The 16002-nt window shown below is 47.8% G+C and overlaps 1 protein-coding gene across 1 annotated transcript; it reads left to right on the top strand.

Annotated features, from left to right (window-relative positions):
• Positions 1 to 376: 376 nt before the first annotated feature.
• On the top strand, positions 377 to 11536 carry CCN3 (cellular communication network factor 3). Its single transcript, XM_004697668.2, has 5 exons — positions 377 to 720; positions 839 to 1067; positions 3185 to 3436; positions 5877 to 6091; positions 9816 to 11536. The coding sequence occupies exons 1-5, from the start codon at positions 637 to 639 to the stop codon at positions 10110 to 10112; spliced, it is 1077 nt and encodes a 358-aa protein (XP_004697725.1). The 5' UTR covers positions 377 to 636; the 3' UTR covers positions 10113 to 11536.
• The last annotated feature ends 4466 nt before the right edge of the window (positions 11537 to 16002 follow it).

Genomic DNA, 16002 nt, shown 5'->3' with positions numbered 1-16002 from the left:
TCTCTCTCTCTCTCTCTCTCTCTCTCTCTCTCTCACTTACAAAGAGTCCCCTAAACGGTGACCAAGTTGCATGTGCTCCCCTGATGACTAAACTCCCAGGCCCCTTGCCAAAGGCACACAGATGGCCCCAGACTGCAGGCACCCCGTGCCGAGAGCGCGGCGGTTCGCAGCCGGGGGGACCCGCCCGGCGGGCGGAGGCGTGTGCTGGGGAGCGGCGGTGTCTCAGTCCTGGGGGAAAGCAAAGCCGCTTGCAGGAGGAAACGGGCGTTTCCTTCCCACGCGTTCAAGAGGACCCTGGGACTCGGCCCCGGGACCCCGCCCAGCCCCTCCCGGAGCCCTGGGAGAAGCCAGTCGCCACACACAGGCACACACAGGCCCCGGCGCCGCGCCCTTAGGAGAGCGGCACCCACGGCCAATTACCATGGCAACCCCAGGGCTTGTTCCACTTCCCCACCCAGCCATCCCCCTCCTCCCGGCGCCGCAGCCAACCCGCTGGTGTGAGTCCCAAGAGCGCGCTATAAAAACTGGCGCGGTGGCGCGGGCCGAGCGGCCACTCGCAACCCGGGGAGCGACAGGCAGCGACAGCCGGGCGCCCAACGTCTCCCTTCGGTCCGAGCGCCCGCAGAACGCCCGAGCATGCCGAGCGCGCCGCGCCTGAGCCTCTGCCTGCCCAAGCAGCGCCTTCGCCTGGCCTTTCTGCTGCTGCACAGCCTGGGCCAGGTGAGTGGCTCTCTTCGCCCGACGGCCGGAGGACTTCGCTCGCCCTGGGCTGCCACGGCTTGGCCCCGCTCCACTGGCCCCACTGAGGGCTCCCTCTCCTGTCTCGCCCGCCCCGCAGGTCGCCTGGGCTCAGCACTGCCCATCGCCGTGCCCCGAGCGGTGCGCCACCACCGCGCCGCCGGCCTGCGCGCCCGGCGTGCCCGCCGTGCTGGACGGCTGCGCCTGCTGCCTGGTGTGCGCCGGCCAGCGCGGCGAGAGCTGCTCTGAGCTGCGGCCCTGCGAGGAGAGCAGCGGCCTATACTGCGACCGCAGCGCTGACCCCAGCGCACAGACTGGCATCTGCATGGGTAATGCGACCCCACTCCCACCCTCTTCTCCTGAGACAGCTGGAGCTGCCCCACCTTACACACACACACACACACACACACACACACACACACGCACACACGCACGCACGCACACACCACATACACACTTTTCCCAAAGGGTGATGCGCACCCTCAGAAAGGACGAAGTAGTGAGGGTCTAGTAGTGATGTGTGGAGCCAGGCTTGGGCTGGGGAGCAGTGGACTGGGGGGAATGGCCCCAAGCAAAGAGGAAACCTGCCCAAGAAGTGAGAAGCATTCATCCTTTAAAGTCTCCCTGGAGAGAGGGGGCCTCCGAAACCCGTTCAGGGCCGATGAAGTCATTTCCTTTAGGTATTTCCAGGGACAGACTTGGGGGTGATGGGAAGGCACACTTACTCACACCCTCACAGTGCATGACTGCCCTCCAGCAGGTTGGTTGGCACATCTGAAACCGCCCTTTTCCAGCCTAAAGCAGCCGCTAGCCTCCTGGGAAGATTCTGCCAGCCAGCGAGTTAAAGTACAGTAAATGCAGACAACTAGCCAATGCAGGCTCATACGACTTATTCCATGGGGTGGGGGTGGGGGGTCGGTTTTTCACCCGATTTACCATCTGCAGGTCACTGCCTCTCTGCTTAGGGGGCTTGCGAACGCCTTTTTTTTTTTAAGTCATTTTATTGGGGCCTCATACACTCTTATCATGATCCATGCATCCATCCACTGTGTCAAGCATGTTTGCACATTGGTTGCCATCATCATTCTCAGAACATTTTCTTTCTACTTGAGCCCTTGGTATCAGCTTCTCATTTTTTCCCTCCATCCCTCATGAACCCTTGATAATTTATTTTTAAAAATTCCATGTCTTACACTGACCTATGTCTCTTTTCACCCACTTTTCTGTTGTCTGTGCCCCTGGGAGGTGGTTATATGTAGATCATTGTGATCGGTTCTCCCTTTCTACCTCACCTACCCCTTCCCCTCCCGGTATCACTATTCTCATTATTGGTCCTGAGGAGTTGATCTGTCCTGGAGTTCCTGTGTTTCCAGCTCTTATCTGTATCCGTGTCCATGCTCTGGTCTAACCGGATTTGTAAGGTAGAATTGGGGTCATGATAATGGGCGAGGTGGTAGGGGGGGAGCATTAAAGAACTAAAGGAAAGTTGTATGCTTCCTCAGTGCTATATTGCACTCTTGACTGGCTTGTCTCCTCCCCGAGACCCTGTCAGGGATGTCCAGTTGCCTACAAATGAGCTTTGGGTCTCCACTCCACACTTCCCCTCGTTCACAATGATAGGATTTTTTGGTGAATGCCTTTTTACCTCAAACTTGCTGCCATCAAGTCAATACCAACTTATCGTGACCCAAATTGACAGCTTGGCAAGTTTCGAAGTGCTGAACTTACATAGATTTCAGCCCAACATGTAGCCATTATGTCACCAGGACTCCTGGAAAGGCCTTCTACTTTTCTTCAAATATGGTGATCATTTGCTTAAAAGTCAAGGAATCCCAGGGCAGTTTCGAAACCACTGGCGTCTCCTCCGGAAAAAGTCGGGGCTTTCTAGTCCCTTAAAGAGTTACAGTCTCAGAAACTCAGAAGTGTCCATTCTACCCTGTCCCCTAAGGTGGAAATAAGTCGACATTGACTCGATGGCTGTGAGTGCCCAATTTGACCGTTCACCCTATTGGAGGAAGATGGAGTGCTTGTTCCACCTCCGTTTTCCTTTTGAATTGTCCGCTTCTGGCATACCAGCACAAAACCAGTCCAGCCCAAACCCACTCCATTGAGGTGGTTTCTCCTCCCAGGAGTGTCTAAAAAGGGGCTTGTAACATGGCTCTATCACTGGCAGCAATTGTTACGGGACCCTGGGTGTCTCATTTCATTTTGTCAGCTATGAAGGGAGAAACTGGACAGGGATGATGTTGAAGGTTCTTCTTGCTCAGAAGGACCTGAATGAGAGCGTCTCTACTGGAGATGGAGAAGAAAGCAGGTCATCGGAATTGGAACCACTCAGGGTTTGAGCTTTACTCAGAAGCCTCACTTAGCATCTCCCGTGCATCATGTCCTGTGTGTGTGTCTCTCTCTCCTTTATCCTCTCTGTCCTGCTTGCCCAATGTTCTAGTGCTGGAGGGCGACAACTGTGTGTTCGACGGGGTCATTTACCGCAGTGGAGAAACCTTCCAGCCGAGTTGCAAGTACCAGTGCACCTGCAGAGATGGGCAGATCGGCTGTGTGCCACGCTGCAACCACGACCTGCTCTTGCCCCGGCCTGACTGCCCTGCTCCAAGAAAAGTTGAGGTGCCCGGGGAATGCTGTGAAAAGTGGATCTGTGACCCCGACGAGGATGAGGGATTGGGAGGCCTCGCCCTACCAGGTGAGAAGCCTCAGGTGCCTGGAGGTAGACACAGGTCCTTATGCCTACAGGATAAATACAGGCAGGCGGGAGGTGAGAAAACTGTCCTTGGTTTGGGGCCATTCAGGGGCAGATCCAGATGACCCTCTGGAAACAAACACATCATGTCTTTAAATCTGAGCTAAATCTCAGACGCACTCGCACAAGTTCTTATAAATCGTTGCTGTTCTTAGTTGGCACCCAGTTGTCTGGGATTCTGTGACAACCTCGTCAATCACCAGCGAAACAGTGCCCAGTTCTGTGCGGTCTTCACTAAGGGTGCTACATTTGAGTCCATTGGTTAGAATTTCTTTGAAAGAGAACCTGCCTTGTTCTGCAATGAACCTGAGTTTGTCTTAATGAATGGTCACCACTGGGTTGTTTGGTTGGTTTTAAGTTAATCCCACCTTAACTTTTATTACTATACAAAGATAAGAGTGAGATTTGCTCTTCTTTTTCTGCATTGTATACACCCACGCTGTGACTCCTGTCACAGCCAGCCCCTCTGAAGAATTGTCCCTTGTCCTTGGAAAGGTGTCAGAGAAAAAGGTCACTCTTCCAGGTGCTGCAGGAAGAGTCAAATCCTGTGCTTTTCTTTTTGCTTTACCTTACAAGTGAAATCTTACTGGGGTGTGTGTGGGGGGAGGGATCCCGAGGAGTTGACCTGTAAATTAGAAGCCATTGATCAGCCCAATCATCCATACTGTCAGTATGCTGAAGTCTATTCCTGAGTGGCGGAAATGGTTAAACACTCAGATTCTCATCAAGAGGTGGGAGGTTAGAATCCACAGAAAGGTTCCTGAGAAGGAAGACCTGGCTATCGAGTTCTGAAAGATCACAGCCATTGAGAACTCTATGGAACCCACTTCTACTCTGACTCCCATGAGGTCACTTTGAGTCAGCATTAACTCCATTATCGCTTCTCGGCCTTTTGGCTAAAATCAAGTGCAGAATTAACTCCACAGCAAAGAGGTTTGTTGTTATTGTTGCTGTTTCCATTTTGTGAGCATAAGCCTGATCACTTCTGCCATCAGAAATTATTAGCCAGGCCTGACAGACAGAGAAAACTACTGTGTTGAAGAGGAGATGTGTCCCTTGCAGTGTATGAAAACGGAACTTTTTATCGAAGTCCAAGTTTCTGTATCCCACGACCAAAACACCCACTTTTCCCTCCCAAAAGCAAACTAGGGCTTTTGTCACTATTTTGAACAGTTAGTTCCTACTTACTCATCACAATGAAAATTTTATCATAACCTTTTTAATACATAAAAATACCCAAGAAACTCCAAACTCATTATCGCCAAATCATTTCCAACTCTCAGCAACCCTACAGGACAGGGTGGACCTGCCCCTGTGGGTTTCCGAGACTGTGGCTCATTATGGGAGGAAGGAGCCTCAGTTTTCTCCCATATGAAAGTCTACGTGTTGAAAACACTACTACGGTTACAAACCGGCTGCTGAACACTAAGTCAGCGTTCAAAATCACCAGCCACTCTGCAGCAGGAAGATGGGGCTTTCTGCTCCCTAAAGAGCTAGTCTCGGAAACCCAAAGCCAGTTCTGCCCTGTTCTATGAAGTCATTGTGAGTTGGAATTGACTCATGGGCAGTGAGACAGAGAGACCTCATGTCAGAAGTATGTCACCTGTTGGCGGTGGTATCAAATGGACAGCGCTCCCTGACGGTGACCCCATATACAACAGAACGGAACATTTCCCAGTCCTGACCCGTCTTCTGATCATTTGCATGCTCAAGTTCACTGTGTATTTTGAATACTTGCCAGCCTAGGGGACTCATAGTGCATTAATGAATTGGAAAATACGCTATTGGGATCCAAAGGGTTTTGTTGGCCAATTTTTAGAAGCAGAGCAGTAGGTCATTCTTCCCAGCCGGCCTTAGTCAGAAAGTTCTTCTGAAACCTGTCTGCCATGAGGGATCCTGCTGGAATTTGAAATACTGGTGGCCTAGCTTCGACCATCGTAATGATATCAAGCCGCCACACTAGGACATAGCTACAGATGGATGTTGGCAACCTGAACACAAACAAACAAACAAATAACTCATTGCCATCCAGTGGATTTCAACTTATAGAGCAGGGAGGAACTCCCTCCAGTGAGTTTCTGAGACTGCAATTCTTTGCAGGAGTACAAAGTCTCATCTTTCTCCCTTGGAGCAATGAGTGGTTTCAAACAGCTGACCTTGTGGTTAGCAGCCCAACTTATAACCCACTCTGCCTCGGGGGCTCCCTGGTCTTCCTGCTAGGAGTTAATAAATAAAGAGATCCACATAGGCCCCCTGGGTCCCCCAGAATTTAGTAGGCACTGAAATGGATAAACCCTCTTTCTAATAACAATGAAGGGAATAAAAGCAACTTGGCGAATCTTGTTTTACTTCATATTGCTATCTTTATTTATGCATCCTGTAGCTTACAGACCAGAGGCCACCCTAGGGGTTGAAGTCTCCGACTCAAGTATCAACTGCATTGAACAGACCACAGAGTGGAGCGCTTGTTCCAGGAGCTGCGGCATGGGCGTTTCCACTCGGGTCACCAACAGGAATCGGCAGTGTGAGATGGTGAAGCAGACACAGCTCTGCCTGGTGCGTCCCTGCCAACAAGAACCTGAGAAACCAACAGATAAGGTAAGGAGCCTGAGGAACCTACCATCAGAAAGGGCATGGACTGGCTTTATCGGAACCCAGGCTCCAGAAAGTTCCTCTAATACCGGTCAGCTGTGGCTGGGAGTCAACCCAGAGAGAATGCTGAAAGACAGATCCAATTGGAGCAGATTTATACCTTGCTTCCTCTTCAGGGTTTGGGAATATGCCCAAGAACTCTCAGAAAGTCCCAAAGTGAAGAGGTAGGGTCCATCCAACCGAAGTGCTTTCCCCAGTTCAGAACTCTGTGGCAATCCCCATTCCATTCCTGGAGAAAAGGGCCCTCAATATCCCCAGGATAGATGATTGGAGAAAGGTCCGTTCCAGCCTGAGTTCTCCTCACCTCTCGGAGGAAATCGCAGGAGGTGGACCATGTCTGTCTGGTTTACCCATCAGCCGGCCTGGTACATAGCGTGCCTGGTCCATCATTGTTAGTGAACAAAATGAATGGGAACCTGGGAGTTAGGGTCAAGAGTTTTAAGGGCTTAGTGGAAACAGTGCATTTGCCAGGATAAAGCAGTATGGTCCAAATTAAACAGCATGTTTCTTTTCTTGTTAGCTGAAATTAGCTCAACTCAGAGTGTTAACACTGAGTATAAGGCACACAGATCAGAAGCTCTGATTGACCAGAGCCCTACGTCAGATAAATGCAACGCCCAAATGGAACCATTCTATGTGACCTTGTACAAGGCCAAAAAAAAAAGACCAGTCCCTAGCAATGCAGGGCTCGCATAGCTCTAGACTGAGGCAATGTCATCTAATACTTAAGGGTGTAAACTCTGGAGCCAGACAGCCTGGCTTCAAACCCTGGCTTTCCACACAGACGAGGAGGTGATCATGGGCAGTTTTCTTAAGCTCTCAGCCTCAGTGTCATCCCCTGTGGAGCAGGGCTGTGGATGGCACCTACTTCCAGGTTGCCATGAGGATTAAATAGAATGGTTCTGCAAAATGCCGGACATGTACAAGGCACTTGCTAAAACTAGCCTGTATTACTTAAAATGTCTGTCTATTAATGAAGGGCAAGAAGCCCCTCATATTTGCACTATTAGATGACTGCTTAGTTATCAAGCTTTTTGAGGTCCATCTTAGCTTTATGTTTCTCCTACCATCTTTGAGAGAGTGCTCACAAACACCTTGTGGCAAAAACTGTACCCATAATGCTACACACACACACACACACAGTTCAGAACATTATGATATACATATCACATAAAAACCTCAAAAGAACCCACTACCATCAAACTGAGTTCAATGCATAGAGACCCTATAGGCCAGAGTCGACCTTGAGTTTCTGAATCTTTACATCTTTACAGGAATAGACAGCCTCGTCTTTCTACCTCAGAGTGACCGGTGGTTTCCAACCCCTGACCTGTGGCTAGCGGCTCAGTGCGGAGTCACTACACTACCAGAGCTCCCATTTCAGCGATCATACACATGTACATGCATGCACACATAGACCGTTGTTGCTATACTTGTGTCTTTTTGTACTGTTGGGTAGACTATAAGCATTCAATATGGAAAGAAAGAAACAAGAATCTCTTAAATATGTTTAACTTGTTTCATAGATCGTATTTTTCACCTCATGTCTCTAAAATTTTCTTTCTTTTCCTAAACTGTGTTGTCTCCCCTTGTCGCTTACACCAAGTTTAATACAGGGAAACATTGTATTCAATATATTTATGTGAAGTCTATGAAACGTAGGGAATTTATATGGAAGCCAGGGAAGTAATAGCAAAGCAGTCATTGCTTTGTATCCTCAGGGGATGCTGACACTGTAGGGCAGTGCTTCCTGAAGCTGGATCCCCAGACCAGCAGTAACATTGAAGAACTTGTTGGAAATCCAAATGCTTGGGCCCACAGTGTGAGGCGCAGCTATATGTTTGTTTTTAAAAAACCCTGTAAGTAATTGTAAGGAACTCTGGTGGCATCGTGGGTTATGCCTTGGGCTGCTCACTGCAAGGTCAGCATTTCAATTCCACCAGCTACACCAAGGGAGAAAGATGAGACTTTCTCTCCCATCGTTGCGTTGGGTAAACCTGCTGCACCAGACCTCTTTAAGGTGTTGAACAACAAGGCGCTGACTTTGAGACTAGGGTGTGTCTGGCCTACGCCATGGTGTTCTCAATTGCCTCATATACAGTGAAGGCTCAACACCAAAGAACAGGGAAGACAGAAGAAGAAGCCACGTGTGTGACGTAGGGTGCTGGGGAAGAACACAGAAAGCACCATGGACGGCCACAAGAACAAACAAAGTCTTTCTAGGAAAAGCACACCCAGAATGTTCCTTCGTGGCAAGGATGGCCAGACTTCATCTCACATACTTGAGACATGTTGTCAGGATAGACCGGTCCCTGGAGAGGGACTTCATGCTTGGTACATGGAGGGCCAGCGAAATAGAGGAAAACCCTCAACGAGATGAACTGGCACAGTGGCTTCAATGATGGGCTCGAACGTAAGAACAGTGGGTGGTGCTCCATTCCGTTGTACATGAGGTTGCTATTAGTCGGAACAGACTCGACAGCACCTGATAACATCAACATCTCTTCCATAAAGATTTGCAGCCTCGGAAGCCGGTTCTACTGGGCTCTATAGAGTCACTATGAGTCAGAATCAACTAAGTGACCCTTACTTTGGTTTGAGGTAGGTAGTTCTACTGCGCACTAAAGATGAAAAGCCGCCAATATAAGAGAATCCTAAGTCTAATCACCCGACAGCGTGGGGGGTAATTCGAAGGAGGTGGGAAGGTGAAAATAATGGAGACTTGAGGCAAACTGGCAGATGAGGAAATACACATAGCTTTAGCTCTCCTTAATTATCAATATTGAGTTTCCCCATTAAGCATTGTTAGTGGATTTTTAAATAAACTCTATATTGCTTTGCCTTCATGGAAAATAATCTCAAATCCCACTGCCTTAGAATTTCTTGTGGTCACAATATAAGAGAAAACTTGGGTGTTATAGTCAAACAAATTCACATATTGGATGTTCTCCGATCCCGTTGCTCTTAGCGGGTAAATGTCAGAAAGCATTTCAAATATTATGGTGTGCAAGAATTCCACACTTACTCCCTTTCTCTGTGTAACACTTAAGAATACACTTGACTAAAAAATAACACAAAGCCCCATTAGGGTAGTTTCAAAAGTGATGGCATTTCCTTCTACTTCCTTTGTCACCTCATGGTCATCAGTTAGTTGTGCCCGAGGTATGGGGTCTGCTTTGCGGGCAGAAAGGAAACACCATGGGGGAAGGAAGAAGGAATTTGTCAGGAAAGCAAAGGATTTCTGAGAGGTTTCGTTTCTCCAGCCAGATCTTTGTCAGCAGGCCTCTCCAAGCTCCCACATGGTCTGGGGAAGAGAAATACTGTGAACTGAGCCCATTTCACAAACAAAGTTCACATTCTGTTAGCAAAGAGGAAAACCAAAGCCAAACTCACTACCATCCAGTCAACTGTGAATCGCAGGGACCATACTGAGTGGAGTATGGTCCCTTTGAGTGTCAGGGGCTATAAACCCTTCCAGCAGCAGAAAGTCTCATCCATCTCCCAATGAGTTGCTGAGTTTGCAATTAGCAGCCCAGCTCATAACCCAAGACGCCACCCAAGCTCTTTTGCAAAGAAGGCAAGGCTATTGGCGAGGCAGCTAGCAGATTTTCGCACGCTTCTCAGTGGGACAGTGGCCATTCCACGCATGACTTCTGTGCTTCTTTCTTAGAGAGGAAAAAAGTGCCTGCGCACCAAGAAGTCACTCAAAGCCATCCACCTGCAGTTCAAGAACTGCACCAGCGTGCACACCTACAAGCCCAGGTTCTGTGGCGTCTGCAGCGATGGCCGGTGCTGCACCCCGCACAACACCAAAACCATCCAGGTGGAGTTCCGGTGCTTCCCAGGACAAATGGTCAAGAAGCCGGTGATGGTCATCGGGACCTGTGCCTGTCACACCAACTGTCCTCAGAACAATGGGGCCATCCTCCAAGAGCTGGAACCCAATGACAGCAGAGGGGAGATGTAGACACTGTCCCTGCGAAGCTCACCTGCAGAGGCCAGGTGTAGCTCCTGCATGACCCACCACCAGGTGACCAGAAGAACCCACCTGTGCATCATGCGTCCAGCAGTGATGTGAGAACCCTTATACCTGCCCTTTTTCTCCCCCTTATCAAACAATATCATAAACTGTAAACTTTGAATGAAAGTAAGCTCACAATATGGCTTCAGGATGACTTCCCTTTCGGTGGTGTGTTTTTTTCCAATGCGAATGCCTATGCTTTTGAGAAATCAGTTATCTGTTTTACTTTGTAGCATATATCTCTTACACTCATGTTATATTGTGTAGACAATCGCCACTCCCAGGAAGCGTCACGCTAAGAAACCGCACAATAATGCTCGCAAGCATATTGAACGTGCCGTCCCGCAAATGTCTCTCCAGGCATATATTAAGGTCTGAGTTGAGGATGCTTGGTGGAGATTTCCTTCTGGGTACTCAATGCTGAACATTCCAGATTAAGATCCGAGGTAACAGAGAGCTCTTTGACTTGAGATTTAAGTTAGTCTGTGGATCCATTTTTGGTTCACTAGATGATGCCGTATGTGCAGTGATGGCAAGTTTGTTCATTAAATAATGACTGTCAAAAATGGCCAGATTGACTCCTCTCCATAGAAAGAAGCCAGTCAGAGAACTCTGCTTTGAACCAAGCGGGCTGGGACCTTCCTTGCATTTCTTTGTCCTGGAAGCGGCGGCTTTTTAATGCAGCAGCAGAGGAGGGCATCCGTAGGAACCCTCTCATCTTAGGGTTGAGTAAACTGAGTTCTGAAGCACTTCAGTTATTCAGTCTTAAGCCCTGATACTTTTCAATGTTCTTTGGATGGAATTTTGAGTACGAGCAAATTCAGTTATTTGGTGTGCAGCCACCACCAAGTCCGTGTGTTTAGAAGCATCTTATTGTTGTTGGGTGCCATCCAGTAGGTTCCAACTCATGTGCAACAGAAAATACTTGTTACAACCCCGTGGACCACAAAGCAAAGCACTGCCTGCCCCTGTGCCACGCTCATCATCATGGTCATGTTGCAGCCCCTGGCTGCAGCCGATCCATCTTGCCGAAGGGCCTCCTCTTTCCTACTGCCCCTCTAATTTACCATGCCTGATGTCCTTGCCCAGAAACTGCCCTCTCCCGGTGGCATGTCTAAAATATCGTAGACATGCCCAAAACTTACCCTCGGGCCAGAATGATGAAAACTCGCAAACATGATCTATGTGTACAGAAACATGTATCTCACTTGTCAGGATGCACGATAGGCTACCAAATGACACCTGTACATTTCTCTAATGTCATCATTAAAATATTTATGTAACTTAAACTGTACATTTTGTAAAATATTCTTTTTAACTTCTGTACTTGCCCGACAGCCCAAAATAAACCTGGTCTTATCGGCGTGTGATCAGCTGTGACTTTGTGTTATTAAGTTTAGCGTTCTCGCTTAATGAAAATAATATTTTTTTTTAATCTATGGGTCCGATGAGATGCCAGCCAGTCAACGGTATCTATTGAAAACAAAACGGTGTGCTTACAACTTCTCTCACCAGGGGGATAATAGTTGGTACCGAATTAGGGGACTTCACCTCCCAAGTCTGAAATGTTCGGCATCCTGCTGACTAAGGGATGTGTTGAAGATGGAGAGGAGAGGCCTGCCTCACCTCTGCCTGGTGGCTGTGGACGTGGGGCTCCTGGGAGTTGGTTGTTCCGTGTCCTTTGTGTAGTCACAGACGGGGCTCCGGGCCATTTTGTGGTAGCCCTACAAAATATGTCATTTCTATGACCCCATTTTATAAGCAAGGGGACTTACTGGGAAAAAAAGAAAAGTTAAAAAAAAATAACTGGTGGATTTAAGGCTCTAATTAAAGTCATTTTTCTTCTACTTTAAACTGCCCTGTGATTCAGTCCAAAGCTTGGCTGTGCACAAGGTTGTTTGACTTAATATTGTTCATAGATGCAAATATTGGAATCATTCAACCATAAAGATTTGGCTAGATAAATCACAGTACAGCCACTATATTTAAAAACAATCATTAAAATGAGAACATGGGGGAATAGTTAACCAAAAAAAGACACGTAACTGTAAAGGGAGTGATAGGTCTTTATTTTAAAATATCCATAAAGGCAATGAAAAGGAGGCCTCGCAGAGAATGTGCGACTAACTGTGCGTGAGGGTTTCCTGGTAGTGTGAGTTGGGTTTTTGCTTTTTGCTTTTTGCGTCTGTTTTTGTTCCCCATTTCTTTACCATTTTTTTAAAATCTAAGAATATGCAACCATAAAACAGGAGAAAGAAATGAAGAGTTAATTCTGTCCTCCATTTGACAGCGTTCTCTACTCCTACCCCACTCCCTCACGCTGTTGCCTTCCCCTTCCAGCACACTTCATGTTTATTTCATTCATCACTCGGCAGATATGCCCACAGATATGCACCCACAGGTATGCACCCACAGATATGGACCCAGGGCTGCTGTGTGCCCCCGCCGTGTTATGTGTCCTGGGAATACAGCCGGAAATAAAACACACACGGTCTTTGTTCTCCCTAGAATTTATTCTCTGTTGGCAAATGCAGGCAAACAAAAAAGAGGCTAGCTGTCAGTGGTGATAAGCAACCTCGACGCAGAGCGTCCAAACACCGTGAGGCCATGGGAAGTTTCTGTGTGGCGCACGTCACAGGATGTGCTCTGGACATTCTTTGCAAGGAGGTGACATTTCCATTTAGATCTGAATTACAAGGATTAGGAGGAAAAAAATCTCCCAGTCAGTTGTTTTTGTTCGACACCATCGAATCCATTCCCTCTCCTTGAGACCCTGTGGACAGCAAAGCAAACGCCCGGAGCCCTGCACCGTCCTCCCCATTTTTATGGCCGAGCCCGTCCTTGCAGCCATCGTGTCCATCCACCTTGTCGAGGGTCTTCCACCTTTTTGTGCTGCCCGTCTATTTTACCAAGCATGATGTCTGTGTCCAGTGACCGGTCTGTCCCACGTGGAGGAAGCCAAGTCTCACCATCCTCGCTTCTAAGGAGGGTTCTGGCTGTACTTCTTCCAAGATACCTTTGTTTGCTCTTTTGGCAATCAATCCATGGTACTTTCAGAATGTTTCACCCACACCCTAATTCAAATTCATATGAGGCCATTGAAAGAAAATACTAAGGCTTATGCCGGGTGCACCATTGTCCTCAAAGTAACATCCTTGCTTTCAACACTTTAAAAGATCCGGTGGAGCAGGTGTGCCCGGGCAGAGACTGTGCAATATAACGTTTCTTCCAGTGTCAGGAATAAGCTTGGAACATTGGCGAGCAGTGTAGTTAGAGGTCAGGGGGTGAGGAAAGGTGGGAGGTGATGAGCTTGCAGGGTTTAGGGAAATGGGGCTTGCCTTTATTATTGTAGATTTCCACTATTTTACAATGGTTTCTGTAGACCTGCATTGCACAGACCATCTTGAGGGCAGTGTCTAAGCCATTGTGTCTTTGTATCTGCCACAGTACCTGGCGGTAGGTAAAGCCTAACTGTATACCTGTGGAATGGATGCCAGGACTCTGCCTTGGGAAAAGGCACCATGTTCTTTGCATGTGACTTTTAAATGACCCTTTTCTTGACCTTCTGGGAACAACCTTCCTCCCTCTACAGAAACGCACACTCTTGCATTCCTAAAATTTTAATTTAAGGTGGTTGAAAATAATGATCTTTCACAATAATCTTGGCAAAGTCCAGAATTTTCTGGAAAGCAGCATTTGCTGAGCATTTTGGAGCTGGGAAGAAAAACATGGGCTGCAGAGTTATTCAAAACCAGACTTGAATTCCAGACCTTCTCTTTACCAGCTGCGGCAAAGCAGGCAACTTACACACCCCCTCCGAGTCTCAGTGTCTACACCAGTAAAATAAAACTGATTTGGATGATCACCTGGCATGCAGAGATGCAGAAAGGCTCTGAGCTGCAGAGACCAGGACAATCCCAAGTCAACAGAGCGAATTAGGGACCCTAAAAACAAACCTCATGGTGTTGTCAGATCATGTCCATTCACAAGCACTTGACTGCCTTTCACATAGCGGGACCATGAATCAGAGCTATTGAGGGAACGAGCTAGGCGAGCCGCTGTCCTCTTTCTTTACTTTTTGTACTCTGAGATATCCATGATGGGCCTTAGTTTGATTTAAATGAATAAATAAACACAGTGCCATTGAGTTGATTCGTACTCGTAGGGTTTCTGAGACTGTCAATCTCTACAGGAGCAGACACTGTCAACTGGTGGCCTTGAAGTGCTGACCAGGTGGTCAGCTGCCCAACACCTACCCCATCACACCACCGGGGCTCTTTCAAAGATGGTAACTGTCAAACCAGAGAAAACCAAACTGTTGCCATGGTTCGACCTCCACACATAATGACACTCTTATGTGTCAAAGGAGAACTCTGCTCCATGAGGTTTTCCAAGGGAGATTTTTTTTTCCCAGTAGATTTTTCCAAGTAGGCTTTTCTTCTGAGCCATATCCAGTTGGACTCAAACATCCAACCTTCCAGTTAGCAGCCAAATGCCTGGACTGTTTGCACCTCCTCGGGACCCCTGATGACCTCGGAAAGGCACCGTCAATGGAGGAGTCAAACTCAGGGTCTGCCTGAGCTCAGAGCCAGCTCTTTCTTCCATAGAGTTGCAGGCCCTGAGGTCAAGTGTATTTTTAGCAACCAAATCAATTCCAGCAGCTTTTCTTTTTGGTTCTATTTTCTCAAACTCCAAATGTTCTCCTTCAGAAAACTCATTGTAATGAGATGGTTGAGATCATTCCATGGGTGTGAAGACTGTTTATTTGAAAGCACTTAATTTCTGGTCTAATCAGGCACACTTCGCTGAAAATAACTTAAGAATTTTCCTTTGGTTTCCTTTTTTCCCCCACACACGGATTCAATTCACTATGGGGCAATAACATTTTTAATGACACAAGGAGATAATTTGTCGCACAATAGTTCCAGATCATCTGTGCCGGATGAGATGATCAGGAAAGCTGTCCCGGGAAGATTCCTGGGTCCTGTTCGAGTTCTCTCCCGGTCTCTTTCTTGTAGGTACACACGGTCATGCTTCCGAGATGGGTCCTCTCCAAAGTGCTCGCCACCATCAGTCAGATGATCAAAACGGTGTGTTCTTTTGGCTGTGCGCTATCAAGCTTAGCTTGAAGATTCACGATGGTGGGAAATGTATTCGTCCTAGCCACCCCACGTGGTTTATGCTGGTAGAACTGTGCTGCCTGGACCACAGAGGGTTCACGAGATTCAATTAGCACTTCCCTAACACTGCTGGCACCTGCTGAACTCTCCATAATGAAGAATTCTCTGTAGTCATCCAGCTGAGGATGGTGAATTACTGGTACATTAAGCCAGCTGTTCTGAAGATTACCAAGAGGGGTAGAGGGTAAGGGTGATGATGCCGTAGCATTCTTCCTAAAGGATGTGTATCTTTCTCCTTATACCCAGAAATTGAGGGCCCGCATTTCAGCCGAGGGGTCTCTATAGAAGAGTGTTCGATTCCATTCAGATGGCAAGGTTTCACAGTGTGAAGAGCTCCCTGGCTCTGTCAGAAGGAGTTTGGAAAGAAAGGTTTTATCATCCAAGAAGAGGACGTTACTTGGACTGATATTTTATTAGCAAAATCTTAGAAGAAGGCTCTCCTTGTAGCAGAGATTCAAAAGCCTGGAAGAGGTTACCAAGTTCTGCGTTTGACTCAAGTCAGTCTCAGCATAGTTCTAGCTAACCTGATTTGCCTTAGGAGGTAAGGCCCCCACAAGCTCCTTAGAGGACCCGGACAGAGGAGACTCCAGGGAAGGGGAGTTCTGTTTCCCTAAAGGTTCAGTAGTTCATATCTTCCCCAATATTTTGCAGAGCAC

Source organism: Echinops telfairi, unplaced genomic scaffold, assembly GCF_000313985.2.
Source record: "Echinops telfairi isolate 266 unplaced genomic scaffold, ASM31398v2 ScPeMD7_1;HRSCAF=3_0, whole genome shotgun sequence".
NCBI classification, from domain to species: Eukaryota; Metazoa; Chordata; class Mammalia; order Afrosoricida; family Tenrecidae; genus Echinops; species Echinops telfairi.
Note: the sequence above shows the minus strand (reverse complement) of the source record. Positions and strands in the feature narration are given on the sequence as shown.

Bases quoted from the DNA above. Each gene is read 5' to 3' on its own strand.
- CCN3 (XM_004697668.2), top strand. From the start codon at position 637: ATGCCGAGCGCGCCGCGCCTGAGCCTCTGCCTGCCCAAGCAGCGCCTT. The intron at 1,068-3,184 runs GTAATGCGACCC...CCAATGTTCTAG, and splicing joins ACAGACTGGCATCTGCATGG to TGCTGGAGGGCGACAACTGT. The intron at 3,437-5,876 runs GTGAGAAGCCTC...TGCATCCTGTAG, and splicing joins GGGAGGCCTCGCCCTACCAG to CTTACAGACCAGAGGCCACC.